General features: G+C 41.0%; 1 protein-coding gene across 2 annotated transcripts in view; it reads left to right on the top strand.

Moving 5' to 3' along the window:
• The window catches only part of LOC122661215, a 30049-nt gene that overhangs the window by 2819 nt on the left and 10171 nt on the right, over positions 1–17059 (top strand). For both annotated transcript variants that reach the window (XR_006332847.1, XM_043856554.1), the window contains exons 6-9: positions 48–188; positions 316–479; positions 1460–1685; positions 11212–11347. Coding sequence is in view for 1 of the 2 variants with exons in the window: in XM_043856554.1 (XP_043712489.1) it covers positions 48–188; positions 316–479; positions 1460–1685; positions 11212–11347 (667 nt within the window). In the remaining variant the exon portion in view is untranslated. The remainder of the gene's footprint in view (positions 1–47; positions 189–315; positions 480–1459; positions 1686–11211; positions 11348–17059) is intronic.

The raw sequence follows: 17059 nt of genomic DNA, 5'->3' as shown, positions 1-17059 counted from the left end.
TTATGTCATGGCCATGTATGTTACATTTCCCTAAATTTTGCGTGCAGTTTGGGTAATCAACTAAATCTATTAGGTTCTGAAGAAGTTTCAAGAAGTGAGTTTTTAAACAAATCTGTGATAGTTACATCTTCTGAGGATGCAGAGAAGATATGTGACGATATGACCTATCATAGCTTTGATGCTGACAGGTAAACTTTTGGAGAAATAATTCCTAAAATTTTTAAGCCCTCAAATCTCGTAGTGTTTCCAGAAGTGCTTATTCTCTATAACTATTCTGTTCATAATTTGACCTTCATTTGCATATTCTTGTTGCAGTTCGATATCTAGTGTCGCTAGAACTGTTTCCAAAGTGCAATCATCACACATGAGTTCTACAAGGGAGGAGTTGGATAGTCTCTGTGGTTCTATTGCCTCAAAAAAGAAAAAGAAAGTGAGAAGGTCACGATCACGGAGGAATATATTATCTGATGACTATGAAGGTGAAATAGCATATATGTTGTTGTCATTTTGACAAAAAAATCTTAGTTGTACCTGTTTATTTTTCCATCCATATTTGTTGATTGATATTAAGAGGGTGGGCCTTGGTGCAACGGTAAAGGTTGCTCCATTGTGACCAAGTGGTCACGGGTTCAAGTCTGGAAATAGCCTCTCTGCGAAAGCAGGGGTAAGGCTGCGTACATTATGACCCTCCCCATACCTCGCAGTGGTGGGAGCCTCGTGCACTGGGTACACCCTCATTTGTTGATTGATATGGTTTTTGATCACATGATTAGTCAGAGGTGAAGGGACATCACATGCATAATATGACTGCTCTTACTTATACAATGAAAACTTGAAAGAATAAAGCACAATCATGACATGTTTACATCATGCCATATTAAGCTGCACATGCTGCTTCATCTGATCTGTCTGGTGCATTCATTGCAACTCAAGTCTTTGTCTTTGCACCTATTGTGACTCATTACTTTTGTTTTAATCATTTATCACCTTGGAAGGCTGGTTGTCAAACCCCAAAGTTTCATCTGATTTAGATATAGCTATTGAATTTTCCATAAAATTTTGATGCACACTTTTTTTTTTTTGGCTGTGATGACTTGTCATCAAGCCTGGATTATCATATCATAATTTCAGATTGTTTGGATCTCGTTTGGCCTTTGGGAATACAAGGATTATTTACTTGTGCTCATGTTTGGTTCTCTTATCAAGAGTGGAGTACTACTGGAAATAATTGAGTATTCTAGGGATCCTCAGTATATTGTAGTGTTATTTTCACCCTAGGTATTGGCCTATTGGGTGAACTTGGTGTTATAATGTAAAGTGAAGAAGCTTATATTTAGGATTTAATGGAAAAATATATAGAAAGTAAAACATATTATGCATGTGTCATGAAACTAACAGTTAAAATGTATTGTCTGAAGGAGTTTCTCTTATCATTACCTTTGTTTCCCTCTTTTTGCAGAGCTTCCTTTCCACGGAATAGAACAACCTACCGATATTCTTAAATACTGGTGTCAGAGATATTTCCTCTTCTCCAGATTTGATGAGGGTATAAAGATGGACAAAGAAGGGTGGTTTTCTGTCACTCCAGAGACTATAGCACAGCATCATGCATCCCGTTGTGGTAGTGGAGTCATAATTGACTGTTTTACAGGAGTTGGTGGGAATGCTATCCAATTTGCAACAAGGTGTGCTCAATTTCTTCTCCATGTCATTTTGTTTTTCTTGTCTTTCTCTTTACTAAGAAGCCGAACGATGGAGTCACAGTTGAGTTTGATGTTGTAGATGTAAGTGATAGAAGGAGAGGAAGTTGAAGGAGGAAGAGGGAAGAAGGAGAAGAAAGAGACAAGAGAGAAGGAGGGAGAAGAGTTTGGTTGTAATGCTTGTGTGTGAGATTATTCTCTCCACACCTATATTACTCTACTAACAACAATAAACATATTACATCCAACCCCCCTAGGGAGGTAAAAGGTAAAAAAGGTAAAGGAAGGAGAAATTACATTATAAGTGAACTAGACAAGGTCCAATTCCTAAAGTACCCTTAGAACATTAATTCTAATAACTCTAACACTCCCCCTCAAGCTGGAGAATAAATATCATACATTTGCAGCTTGCATAAGAGGATATCCAATAGAAAAAGGGAAGGCCTTTGGTGAAGATGTCCACTGGTTGATCATCAGTCTTCACAAAAGGGGTACAAATACAGCTAGAGTTTATCTTCTCCTTGATGAGGTGTTGGTCCACTTCAATGTGTTTTGTCCTGTCATGTTGCACTGGATTGTGAGCAATATTGATAGCTGCCTTATTGTCACAGTAGAACCTCATAGGACCTTCAGTGCCAAACACCAATTCTTAAACCAATCATTTCAATCATATGAGTTCACACACTCTCCATGAGCCATAGCTTGAAATTCTGCCTTTGCATTAGATCTAGCTATAACAGGTTGTTTTTTGCTCCTCCATGTGACTAAGTTTCCTCCCACAAATGTACAATAACTAGAGGTAGATCTCCTGTCTGTGATGGATCCAGCCCAGTCAGCATCAGTGAAACCTTCCATTCTCAAGTGATTGTGCCTGGCATACAACAGTCCTTTCCCAGGAGAAGACTTCAAATATCTGAGGATGCGATACACAGCATTAAAGTGGCCACTCTCGGGGGCATGCATAAATTGGCTCACTACTCCCACTGCATAAGAGATATTTGGACGAGTCATAGAGAGGTAGATAAGCTTCCCCACTAGTCTCTGGTACTTTCCCACATCAACAAGAGAGGGACCACAATCTTCCCCTAGTTTGTGGTTCTGCTCAATATGAGAATTTGCTAGTTTACAGCCTAACATCCCTGTCTCTGTCAACAAATCAAGAACAAATTTCCATTGACATATGTTGATTCCTCTCGTGGACCTTGATACTTCAATTCCCAAGAAATACTTCAAGGGATCCAGATCTTTGATTTCAAACTGTTGAGCCAAGTAGGTCTTCAGCCTATTTATCTCTGCTTTGTCGTCTCCAGTGACAACAATATCATCAGCATAAACAATAAGGGCTGTGATGGTACCATTACCCCGCTTGGTAAAGAGAGTGTGATCAACTTGACTTTGGGAATATCCATTCTTTAGAATGGCCTGCCGGAATCTCTCGAACCATGCCTTTGGTGGCTGTTTGAGGCCATATAGAGCTTTCTTGAGACGGCACACTTTCCCTTCAGCGGAAGGTATTTTGAATCCTGGAGGGGTTTGCATGTATACCTCTTCCAAGTCACCATGAATAAAGGCATTCTTTACATCTAACCTGATATAATGGCCAATCTATATTGGCTGCCAAGGATAATAGGACTCTTATAGAGTTATGCTTAGCCATAGGGGCAAATGTCTCTTGATAATCAATTCCATAGACTTGACTGTACCCCTTGGCCATTAACCTTGCTTTGTATCTGTCAACTGTACCATCAGATTTATACTTGATTTTGTAGACCCATTTACATCCAACTGGGACACGTCCCATGGGAAGATCCACCAATTTCCAAGTACCATTCTTTTCAAGGGCCATCATCTCCTCAGACATAACTTGTCTCCACTTTAGGTTAGACATAGCCTCAGTAACATTCTTGGGAATAGAGGCGGAAGAAAGAGCAACGCTAAAGGCAAGCCCTGTAGGAGAAAGAGCATCATAGGAAACAAGCTGGGATATAGGATTAGTACAAGCTTTTTTGCTTTTCTAACAGCAATAGGAAGGTCTAAATCAGATGGAGGAGAAGGGATGTCACTTGATTGAGGAGAATGAATCTCAGGATGTGGATTTTGATCCAAAGAGGACTCTTGGCAGGTCTTCTTTCCTTTACTCTTCAAGCTTTCACCTTTTTTGTACTGAATGTGGTAATCCTTCTCAGTTTCAACCAAATTATTATTCACACCTGATTGATCATCAGTATCAACCACATCCACAGTCTTGTGTTTTCCAATATCAAGCATAAAAGGAGAGATGGGGAGAGGAAAATGAAGGAAATCAACAGCCTGTTCACTTCCACAATTCTCCCCTTGAAGAGGATGCTGAGAAGGGGCAAAGAAAGGGACAGATTCAAGAAAGGTGACATCTTTGGAGAGAAAGCACCGACGAGAGGAAGGATGATAGCACTTGTAGCCTTTGGAAGTAGATACCCAAGAAAGAGACATGAGAGCTTTGGGATCAAGTTTAGTGCGATGGGGTTTGTTAACATGCACATAACAAACATAACCAAAGACTTTGGGAGGAATAGAGAAAGCAAAAACCTCTGGAGATAAGGTGTCTAAGGGAGATTTGGAACCAAAGAGTTTAGTAGGCATGCGATTGATGAGAAAAGAAGCAGTGAGAAGAGCTTCAGACTAGAAGGTCTTAGGAATATGCACGCTAAAGAGAAGACTCCGAGTGACCTCCAATAAATGACAGTTTTTCCTCTCAGCAACCCCATTTTGTTGGGGGGTGTCAACACACGCTAGCTGATGGATAATGCCATTATTAGTAAAGAAGGTTTGAAAGCCACCAAACATGTACTCCCCTCCTTTATCAGACCGAACAATTTTGCTTCGAGAGTCAAACTGAGTAAGAATCATCTGATAAAAATTCTTAAATGCATCACAGACATCACTTTTTTATAAGGACAGTCCAAGTAACACGAGAAAAATCATCGGCAAATGAGACAAAGTAACGATAACCAAATAAAGAGGTAGTAGGGGAAGGTCCCCAAACATCAGTATGCACAATATGAAAAGGAGAATTAGATCTATTACCATGGTATGGGTAAGATGAACGACAGTGTTTTGCAAACATACATGGTTCACATTGAAAAATATGAGAAGAAGCAATAGAAGAAAATAAGTGAGGTAATTGTTTCCTCATTACAACATAAAATGGATGGTCAAGACAACGATGCCATAACATAATAAAATCCAAAGAAATATTGTCATTACGTCTACACACATAGGACTCAGCTGTGGGCAAAAAAGGTTCAAAAAAATAAAGGCCTTGTTCCTCATGACCACTGCCAATAATCCTCCTCGTCACCAAATCCTGAAAAAGACAGTGAGAAGGAAAAAGGTGACACAACAGTTCAGAGATTTAGTTAATTGGCTCGCAGACAAGAGATTAAGAGTAAGGTTAGGCACATAAAGGACAGAAACAAGTGCAATGGATGATGTAACAGGAATGCTACCCTTACCAGAGATGGAGGAAAGGGAGCCATCAACTACCCTAACCTTATCCTTACCAGAACAAATGGTATAGGAATCATAATGATGGGACGTACTAGTCATGTGGTCAGTAGCAACAAAATCAATGACCCAAGACTGGGCTGCAGTAGAAGCTGAGGTGAAGACCTGCAAAGCTGAGGATGAAGAGGAGCTGGCCACTGTGGGTGTAGGAGATGTGCCCAGCTAGGACATGACCATGCGAAATACTGCATTGGCCAATGTGGAGTCATCCTGTGTGTCAGGTGGGTTCTTTGTAGCATCTGCCTTAGTCATCACAGAATGTGCTCGAGCTCCCCCTCGACGGCCACCACGAGTACTACTAGCACCACCACGGGTACCAGGAGGACGGCCATGTAGAGTCCAACACCGATCCTTAGTATGTCTCGATCTCCCATAGTGATCACATTTAAACCTGTCTCGACCTCCTCCACTAGCACCACCTGTTTCCTGCTTTGTCTTTCCCCCGATTAGGCCCTTGGCCTCTACCACTCCCACGGGTGAAAGAACTAGAATTGAGAGCAGATCTCTCAAGGGATGATGTTGGTGCTGGTTCCATAGCAAGACGACGAGTCTCCTCACTCTGTAAATAGCTGTAGACCTCATCCATAGATGGGAGAGGAGACCGGCCTAAAATCTGAAGTCTGATTGGTTCATAATCAGGGTTCAGGTCACCAAGTAAAGTGAAGATACACAACTTTTCAAGACAGCGATACACCTTTGCCTCATCCGCTGGGTTGGTTAATTGAAGGTCCCTGTAGTGGTCATACTCCTCCAAAAGACTAATTTAGGCATTATAGTACTTAGAAATGGTCCTGTCAACCTGCCTTATTGCAATAATTTTTTAGTGACGCTGATTAACTTTGGTAGAGTCACCTACCCTGTCAAATGTCTGGGAGACACTGTCCCAAATGGCCTTGGCAGTTTCCTTTCGCATAAACCTTCTCCCCATCTCGAGCTTCATGGAGAAGATGACCCATGTCATGACGGTGGAGTTTTCTGTGAGACCAATCCAAAAAATTGGTGTTGTCTAGCTTCACAATGGAAATCTATGGATGTGAGTTCTCAAAGAAAAATTGAGGGGCTGCCGGAGTAGACTGTGAATCAGCCGAACCAAGCCCGGAGACATCAGAATCAACCATATTGTATAAGAAACAACATTTGACCATAAACCAAGGTGTCCAAATCAGGTGGGGAGTACACACAACCCAAATATGCAGTCCCACACAAAGAAAATATCCATCAAGGAAGAAAAAAAAACACCACAAACCAAGATAAAATCCACCTTAGCTCTTTCCAAGAAACAATACCAACTCAAGCAAACTCAAAAAACACTGCCAAGACTTTCCATAGTATGGTTTTAACCAAGAGAGCCATATATCGCAGACCAAATGTAAGAGAAGAAGAGGAAACAGAATCGGCTTTACCCTGTTAGGTTTCACGAAAATGAGCTAAACTCAAAGAATTTCTTCGAGCAGCTAAAGAGGAGCAACAGGAGCATAACCAGCACCCTTGGGCGATTCTAATGGTCCATCCCCAAGACCAAACACATGCCGAAGGAGAGAGAACTTGGACCTGCAACTAGGGGTGTAAATGAATAGCCGAAATCCGTTTATGTATCCGTGTCCATAGTTGTCACGGCGTCACGGCGATCCAAGTCGGTGGAGGGGTGTCACGTCGATATATTGACATGTCGCCCGCCATGGCGTTGCCATGGCGAGCATGTCGACCATGTTTTATTTTTTATTTTCTCTATTTTTAATGTGTTAATAGATGTATACTCAAGCCATGTTTTATTTTTTCTCTATTGTTTCTCAAGTTTTAAGAAGAAAATTCAGAAATCGAAGAAGAAATCGAAGAGGGAAAGAAGAAATCGAAAGAAATCGAAGAGGGAAAGAAGACAGGGAAGAAGAAATCGAAGAGGGAAAGAAGACGGGAAGAAGAAATCGAAGAAGAAATCGAAAGAAATTGAAGAGGGAAAGAAGAAATCAAGAGGGAAGAAGAAATCGAAGACAGGAAGAAGAAATCGAAGAGGGAAAGAGAGAGTCGGAGGAAGAAATCAAAGAGGGTCGCCATGGCGTAGGTCGCCATGCAGCCCTCTCCAGCGCCAGGACGCCATGGCGACGCCATGACAACTATGTCCGTGTCCATATCCGTTTAGCACTATCCGAATCCGTCCGAAAGCTAAACGGATGCGGATAGGCTATAGCTATCCGAAAAGCTATATTTACATGAAAACGGATAAAATATCCGATCTGTATTCGTGTCCGTATCTGTTTAGCACTATCCAAATCCGTCCGAAAGCTAATCGGATGCGGATGCGGATATAGCACTATCCGAGCCGAATCCGATCCGTTTACATCCCTACCTGCAACTGTGAACTGGCGGAAAACCTAGGAACAGCTTCAAGTCTTCAAAATAGCTTCATATCTTCAAGATGGCTTCAATAGAGCTCAAAGGTGACTTCAAACATCTAAATAGGTTGTAAAGAACCTATTCCATACTCCTTCAACACCTAAATAGTTGTTTCACATAGAGGTCTGTTCTTTGGAATCCTAGGGCATAATGGATTCCAAAGAGAGAGAAAAAACAGAGCAGGAAAAGGGAAATACGACTCTGAAACCTGGCTCTGATACCAAGTTGAGTTTTATGTTGTAGATGTAAGTGATAGAAGGAGAGGAGTTGAAGGAGGAAGAGGGAAGAAGGAGAAGAAGAAGGAGACAAGAGACAAGGAGGGAGAAGAGTTCGGTTGTAATGCTTGTGTGTGAGATCATTCTCTCCACACCTATATTACTACACTAACAACAATAAACATATTACATCCAACCCCCCTAGGGAGGTAAAAGGTAAAGAAAGGAGAAATTACATTATAAGTGAACTAGACAAGGTCCAATTCCTAAAGTACCCTTAGAACATTAATTCTAATAACTTTAACAGTCATATAATATTTGGGATTTGGGATTATCTTGTAAATTTTGCATATTTTTATGTTAGGAAAGTTTGATACGCATAAGGGATTGAGCAATTGTTTAGTTACCTAGGCCTGATTTGGTATGATTTCTATTCCGGAAATTGTTTGGTTTGATTTTTACACCTTATTTGAGTGAAATAGAAATCAAATGGAATAGAAATTCTGAAATAGCTGGGGAGCTGTTTCAGTTTTGAAATTGAAATTGAAATTGATTTCACTCTTGCTCTTTAATAAGCACATGGCTAATTTGATGGGCAAAGCAGTAATTTCATGTTAAAAATGAAACTCCACCCTTCTTCTCCTGATGGTCTCACCACCAACATGCCCCCCCACCCCACTGCCATCATCGCCACCACCACCACCACCTCTCCCCCGCCACCACTGCCACCACCTCCTCGGCTCCTCACTACCACCACCCGCTCTCAAGGAAATATCGAGAATTTATTCTCAAAAGTTGAACTACCCAATGGATATTTTATTCTTGAAATATTTCAGATTGATGCAACCAAAACAATTTCAATTTCTTGATAAAAAATCTATTTGTTGACGATTTCATGAAATCAATACGAAATTGAAATATATGTCTTACCAAATCTGGCCCTAGTTATTACAGTTTCTATTTCAGTTTTAGATTTTGGATTAGAAAACTTCATTTTCTCTTTTCTTTATATATGTTAGCGTTGCACCCAGTAGAGATTGATTTGGATTGGAATATTGCAAGCAATCGAGCTTGCCTCATAAGTGCTGCAGCTGTGCGTGCTGTTCCTATTCTTCCCACTTTCTCGTTCTTTATGGTTTCTTCTTTCTAGATTAATTCCTTCCATTACATCTCAGATGTCTTTTTTCATTATCTCATCTTCTTTATAATATTGTTTAATCTACTATTGTTCTTCTTTTTCTTTGATGTCTGCGATAATACTGGGTTGCGGAAAATTTATTAAAACTCAATTGATTCTTCCCAGTTTGGTCTGAAACTGGGAGCATGAGTTCTCCTGTCCAAGGTGATCCTAAACCCCAGGGTTTCATCTTCCATTCAACCTTGATCCGGACCTCTACGAGCACTATATGTCGTTCATCCATTCGTTGGAGACAAATGATTTTAAGAGGGGGAGAGCTGATGTAGATCCCATGTCTGGCCTACACTACCAAAGAAAGAAGAAGAATAACCAAACTCATGGGCCAGGTCCAGCAGCAACATGCCCATCAAACCAGGTTCTAATGGACCAGGATTGGACCAGGTCTGGCCAGCCCAAGCAGCCTTTGAGCCAGCCTAGCAGTGCTTCTAGAAGCCCCAAAAATCTGCTGCACTGAATTTGATACAGCTGGCCTTTGACCAGTCAAACTTCAGCTGCTGTTTTGTTATTTACTAATTTTGTGTCCTTCCTTTTTAGTATCCTTGCTTGTTTAGAAGGCTGGAGTCTATAAAGCCTTGGTAATTTCTATTTTCAGTTAGTTTCTAATTTTTAGTTTGCTTCTAATTTTAGTCAGTTTCTATTTTCTACTTTCTATTTTTGTAAGCTGGCCTGAGCTATTAAATTAACAGCCATTGTAAGGAAGGATCACCAATTGATGAATAAAATTTTCAAGCAATTCTTGCACTCGACTTTGGGAGAGATTAGAGAAGTCCCTGTTTAACAGTTGAGATAGCTGTGGGTGAGAGACCCAGGGCTGAGAAAGCCCAACCCTTACCCACCTCTATCTCGAGCTGTCTTTCTTTCTTGTGTTTTATTCTTTGTTGCTGCTAATTGGAGACTGTCTCCTCATCAAGTTACTGCTGCCGAGCCACTGCCTTTGTGTGAAGAAGACCTCCCTCTGTGCTGTTGAAGATCAACTCAAAAGACCAGTTTTTAGTCCACTTGAGCCCTGCAACAGCCTGGGTTTCTTCTGCAGAAGTCAATTCTCTATAGGTGCCTATCCTAAGTTCTGTTCTCTACATAATTTTGGGGTTTTATTCAACTCCCAAGGAGGGCTGCTCAATCTCTGTTTTAGCTCCTTTTATTTTCTGCTGCGGCTACTTCTGTTCCCACTTTCCTTGGGAGTTTGAGGCCTGAATGGGACTGTTTGCCTTTGGTAAATAGTTTGACATTACCAGAAGTGTGGGAGCTTGGGAAGCTAACTTACTCTCAAAGCTGTCTGAGAGAATTGGTCTTCTCTGATACCAAGTTTATTTCTGTTGTGTGGAATAGAACAGGATTTTGAGAATGTTAGTCATAGCAGTAGTGTTAAGGAGAGGAAGAGAAGTTAGGGCTTTGTACGGACTGCGATTGCCCTTTTCCCTTCTTATTTTGTTTTCAAATAAAAGACTGGTAAGTACAAGAACACACCCACCCCCATAGATAATGCTAATTCCTATTTTACCCCCCATTACATGGGCATTCCCAGAATACCCTTACAGTTATTCTGACAGCATATAAGAAAAGAGGGTTTGCTATGTACAAACAACAACAACAAACTCAGCTTTATCCCAGCTTAATGGGGTCGGCAACATGGATCCAAAACAAAACAAAATAGAGAAACCATAGTTATACTAAAAAATAAAAGATGAAGAAAAGATAGGAGAAGAGGGATGGGGAAAGAAATGATATGACAAAGGAAAAGGACAAATGGGAGGTGGGAAATAAAAGAAATAAAAGAAAGATGGAAGGTAGCAAGAGGAAAAAGGCACAGCCCAACACGCAGTCTAATCTCAGCTAGATGGGGTCTGCGACATGGATCCTTGCCCTCCAATAGGTTTTGTCCGAGGTCATACTTGGGACCAGACCTAGACTATGCATGTCCTTCCTCACCATTTCTCCTATGGTCAATTTAGGTCTGCTATGTGACGGTCCGAATTGACCACACCATCCTTCATGCTCACTTTGCTGCGAGATCTTGGGGATCTACATAATAATTTTTTTATGTACATGCATGTGTGGACATGCACTCATGTGCTCATGTATATTCTTTTAGCAGTTCAGTAATTTTAAGAAATTACTTGTTTTTCATCTTTTGATGTTTAATTTGTACTTTCTGCTATTTCAGGAGCAATCATGTCATTGCAATTGATATTGATCCCCAAAAGATCGACTATGCGCAATGTAATGCAGCTGTTTATGGAGTAAATGATAGAATAGATTTCATACAGGGGGATTATTTCCACTTGGCCCCTATGCTGAAGGTAGAATTCCATCTTATTACCTTTTACTTTTTTTGCTCATTTAATTAGTTTTTTGTATCGTAAGAGGGAATTGTTGGAGTATTGTAATGGTGTACACTTCTATCCTTTTTTGAGTGTTAAATAATGATTTTTGACAAAGAAAAGGAGAAACAATAAGGAAGAACATTTTTTGTATCCATGGTCTGATTTAGTCATGGTTCATTTAGGAAACAGCCTAGCACTTTGCTTTGGTAAGAGGGAAAGGTTCTTGAACTCATGATTACATTCGTGCCTGCTTTGTTAGCTGGTACATCCCTTGCTTTAGTTCTTCTGGATGAGAAAAATTTCTTCATTAATGTCGGGTGAGAAAATATTGTAATTAGGAGATGTTTACGATCTTGTAAGTTGTACCATTAAGATTCTTGGGCATAGTAAGTTCAAATATGGTGATAGTCTCAGATGATAAGATGGTACGCCGATGGATGTGATGGATCTTCCATAATGAGATGTGTTAATAAAAAGAGAAAAGGAAGAGGAGAAGAGAAAATCAAGAGAGAAAGAGGAAGAAGAAATATGCATCTTGGGAGTTACACGATATGTGTAATCTCCCACTAAACTTCATTATATATAATTACTAAGGGCATAACAGGAAAAACAAAATAAAAACAAATAATGAAACTAGACTAAACTGCCCTTCTCACCTGTCTCGGTATCACGATAACACTCCCCCTCAAGCTGGAGCATAGATGTTAACCATGCCCAGCTTGTTACAAATATAATCCACTCTTGCACTCCCCAAAGACTTTGTAAACACATCTGCAAGTTGTTCTCCTGTGCGGACATGACAAGGAGAAATCAACCATGGTTGTAGCTTTTCTCGAACAAAAAGACAGTCAACCTCAATGTGTTTCGTCCTTTCATGAAACATTGGATTTGAAGCAATATGGACAGCAGTTTGGTTGCCACACCACAGTTTCATCGGAGAATCATCAACAAAGCCAAGTTCCACCAATAACTGTCTCACCCACATCAACTCACAGGTAGCATGTGCCATAGCCCTGTACTTTGACTCTGCACTTGAATGAACAACTACTGTTTGTTTCTTGTTCTTCCAGGACACTGAGTTCCCTCCAACAAACATACAATAACCTGTAGTAGACCTCCTGTTGATCGCAGCATCTGAAAAACCCTCTATCCGCCCATCGCCATGGGTGCCTTGAGCGCCATGGCGGGCGCCTTGCCGCCATGGCAGTGTCGCCTTGATTTTTGAGACTCTAAAATGCCATGGTCGCCTTCCCGCCTTGATAACTATGTGATTACTATAGAGATGACCACGTCCAGGAGCCTTTTTGAAATAACGTAAGATATGCATAACCGCCTCCCAATGAGTCGTCCGGGGAGCTGACAAGAACTGACTTACCACACTAACGGGAAAGGCTATATCAGGCCTAATCACTGTTAGGTTATTTAACTTCTCAACTAGCCTCCGATACCTCTCAGGATTAGGCTAGACATCACCATCATCAGCAGTAAGCTTCAAATTGGGATCTATAGGAGTATCTAGAGATTTAGAACCCAACATTCCTGTCTCTGAAAGAAAATCAAGAACACATTTCCGTTGTGAAAGCGAAATTCCTTTCTTCGACTAAGCCACTTCCACACCCAAGAAGTACTTCAACTTTCCCAGATCCTTGGTCTGAAATTTTGTTGCAAGTATACCTTCAAACCTTCAATGCCAGAAACATCATCTCCAATAATAACTATATCATCTACATAAACCACAAGAATTATTTTTCCCACACCAGACCGGCGGAAAAACATCGAATGATCACTACCACATCGTGTCAGCCCAAACTCTAACACAACCTCAGTAAACCGGCTGAACCAAACTCAAGGGGACTATTTCAGCCCATACAGAGACTTCTTCAACTTACACACCGTACCAGACTCCCTCTGTGCAGCAAAGGTAGGTGGTTGCTCCATATAAACTTCCTCATGGAGATCCCCATGTAAGAAAGCATTCTTCACATCTAACTAGTACAACGGCCAATGATATGTGGCAGCAGGGAAATCAGATACGAACAGAAGTAAGCTTCGCCATAGGAGAAAAAGTATCCAGGTATTCTACACCATATACTTGAGAATAGCCCTTCGCCACAATACAAGGCAAGGACCCATCAGGGTTCATCTTTACCCATAGTTGTCATGGCGTCGCCATGGGCCCGCCATGGCGTCCTGGCGCTGGAGAAGGTTGCATGGCGACCTACGCCATGGCGTCCCTCTTTGATTTCTTCTTCCTGTCTCTCTTTCCCTCTTTGATTTCTTCTTTCCCTCTTCGATTTCTTCTTCGATTTCTTCTTTCCCTCTTTGATTTCTTCTTCGATTTCTGAATTTTCTTCTTAAAACTTGAGAAACAATAGAGAAAGATATAAAACATGGCTTGAGTATACATCTATTAAAACATTAAAAATAGAGAAAATAAAAAAATCAAACATGGTCGACATGCTCGCCATGGCGAGCGACATGTCGATATATCGACGTGACACCCCTCCACCGACTTGGATCGCCGTGATGCCGTGACAACTATGTCTTTACCACATACACCCAACGACAACCAATAGCCGATTTACCTGAAGGTTAGGGAACAAGATCCCAAGTTTGATTTTCTTCCAAAGCCAACAATTCCTCATTCATAACAGCCCTCTAACCAGGATGAGATAATGCCTCTGAAACAGGCTTAGGAATAGGATGATTTTCAACAGTATGCAAACAAGAATGGAAAGTAGAAGACAAACTAGCATTGGACACAAAGTTAGAAATGGGGTGTTGGGTACAACTCCAAACACCCTTATGATGAGTAATAGGAATATCAAGATCAAAAGGAGGTTCCTGCAGGATCAGCGAAGAAGTAGATGGAGCAGAGGCAGTTGGAGCGGGGGGGGGGGGGGGAGCCCATACTTTCCATTGGTGACGTTGAAAAATAATAGGAGGTACCGGTGATGAGGCAACCTGCGGAACATGGTGAACAATGGACTGTACAACGGAAACCAGAAGATCATCATCCAACTTAGACACAGTAAAAGAAGAACCATCATAAGGAGTGGTTTCAAAGAATGAAACATCAGCAGTAACAAAATATTTTCGTAGCTCAAAAGAATAACAATGATAGCCCTTTTGAGCACAAGAATAACCAACAAACATACACTTGAGAGCTTTAGGGTCCAACTTTGAAACATCAGGATGATGATCACAAATAAAACAAACACTGCCAAATACCCGTGGTGGTAAAACAAACAATGGCATAGAAGGAAACAACAAAGAAAAAGGAATACCACCACGTAAAACAGAGGAAGGCATGCAATTAATGAGGTAACATGAAGTTAAAACAGCATTTGCCCAAAAAGATTTAGCCTCTTTCATCTCAAATAAAAGAGAGCGAATGACTTCCATTAAATGCCTATTCTTCCTCTTAGCCACACCATTTTGTTGTGGGGTGTAAGCACAAGAGGATTGATGAACAATGCCACGTTGAACCATAAATTCAGCAAAGGGGGCAAAAAAATACTCCTTAGCATTATCACTACAAAGAATATGCAAAGGAGTCTGAAATTGATTATTTACTTCATTCACAAAAGCACAAAAGATGGAAAATAACTCAACGATCTTTCATTAAATAAAGTTAGGTAACCCTGGAATAGTCATCAACAAAGGTAACAAAGTAACGAAAGTCCAAAGTAGAAATGACAGGACACGGACCCCATACATCTGAATGAACTAAAGAAAAAGGTTGGTCAGACCGTTTATTGACTCTAAGAGGGTAACTCACACAATGAAGTTTCCCAAACTGACAGGACTCACAATTTAAACTAGAAAGTGACCGAAAATGACTATCAAGAAGCTTCAAACTCTCCAACGAAGGATGACCCAAACGACAATGAATCTGGTGGGGTGACGCCGCACCGGTACACACCATAAATGAAGTGTCCTCAAGTATATAAAGCCCCTCGACTCACGACCTCTACCAATCATCTTCTTTGTCGTAAGATTCTGCAATACACAAGAATCCGAGAAAAAGGTTACAGAAGGTGTAATATGAACAGTACCAGTACCAGTTACGTTAGCTAAGGAACCATTAGCTAAAGTAACACTAGATGAAGACTTTTGAAAGGAGGAAAGTATACCTGAAACACCAGTCATGTGATCCGTAGCCCTTGAATCAATGATCTAGGGACGAGAGGTAGCAGTCGGAATACATGCAGTGGCATTACCTGTCTGAACAAAAGTGGCGGTCGGAGGCTGGGCTAACTGAGAAATCTGGAACTGCGTAAAACGAGCATACTCCTCATCAGACATCTTCACGGTCTTACCCTCAGGCTATGGAGATGTAGAAACTGTAGATTCAGTAGTAGTAGCAGAATTGGCAAATTGTTGCTAAGATGGTTTGCCATGAAGTTTCCAACAGAATTGTTGGATATGTCTTGGACGACCACAATGCTGACAAGTCTTCACCAAACCCGAACCATCAGAAGCACTTTAAGTACCCAAAGTAGGCGGTTTACTAGCCACGGCCATGACCGCCACCATTATTACCATCACCATCACTACCAGCCCCACCATTGGGCCCACGGTTGGGTGGAGAAGAGGCCAAAGCTGAAGTATCAACTGCAGTAGTGCTCCCACGAGAGACACGTAAAACCCTGTAAAAAGTTTCAGACAATGTTGCTACCTTGTCACCACCAAGAATTTGGGAACGGACTGAATCAAACTCCTTCCCTAGTCAGCTTAAAAAACCCATGATAGCAAGCTGCTCCCGCTGACTTTGCATTTGTTCCACATTAGAAGTAATAGGAAGTAAGGAATATAGCTCTTCATACATCCTCTTCGAATCAACAAAATATTGGGTCAAAGGACGACCCTTTCTATCAGCCCTATAAAACTCTTGGGACAAGTCACAAATGCGAGAAAGGTTGTTTTGCCCAGAATACAAAACATTAAGATACTCCCATAGCTCCTTAACCGTATCAATGTGTGTCACCAAATCGACAATTTGGTTCTCCATAGAATTCAACATCTGTCCCAAGATTCTTGCATCAATAGTAACCCATAATGGGTCATCATCGGGTTTAAGCTTAAACAGGTGATCCTGCTGATCATGTCCGGGCAAGACCAACTTAACAATTTTCTTCTATTGTTGAAAGTTGGTGATCCCCTCCAATTTCTTTTCAGTAATACGATTGGAGGAGGAAGAAAATACTTCAGTTATCACAGACTTAGAACTATCAGCCATATTGCACAGCCAAATCGATGGAGTAAAGATGCAAAAATAGAAGACAAAATTCTGGAAAATAGTCAAACCTCAAAAACCCTGACCAAAATTCGATTCCAAGAGAGGGTGATCCATGCCAAAACTGCTGCCAAATAGCCTTCGAAAAAAAGGACAGCACACTCCAAAAGTCCAGCCAAGCAAAAATAGAACCCAAAAAAAAAAAAAGATCTCAAAACCTTGACAAAATCGATCTCAAAACCCTGAAAAATGCTGCCGATTCCAGTCTTCCGCTTCCAATGCAATCTTCACTCTATCAAACTCCACCAAATACTTTTACAAACGCAAAAAGTGACCTAGTTCTTAATTTAGAACATGAACTAGTCTCTAAACAGTCCCAAAATACAGCATAGGGTGCTGCATCCCTTCAAACCATGGATAGAAGAAACCGCAAACCTTCAACTGTCCAC

This window comes from Telopea speciosissima, chromosome 5, assembly GCF_018873765.1.
Source record: "Telopea speciosissima isolate NSW1024214 ecotype Mountain lineage chromosome 5, Tspe_v1, whole genome shotgun sequence".
NCBI classification, from domain to species: domain Eukaryota; kingdom Viridiplantae; phylum Streptophyta; class Magnoliopsida; order Proteales; family Proteaceae; genus Telopea; species Telopea speciosissima.
Note: the sequence above shows the minus strand (reverse complement) of the source record. Positions and strands in the feature narration are given on the sequence as shown.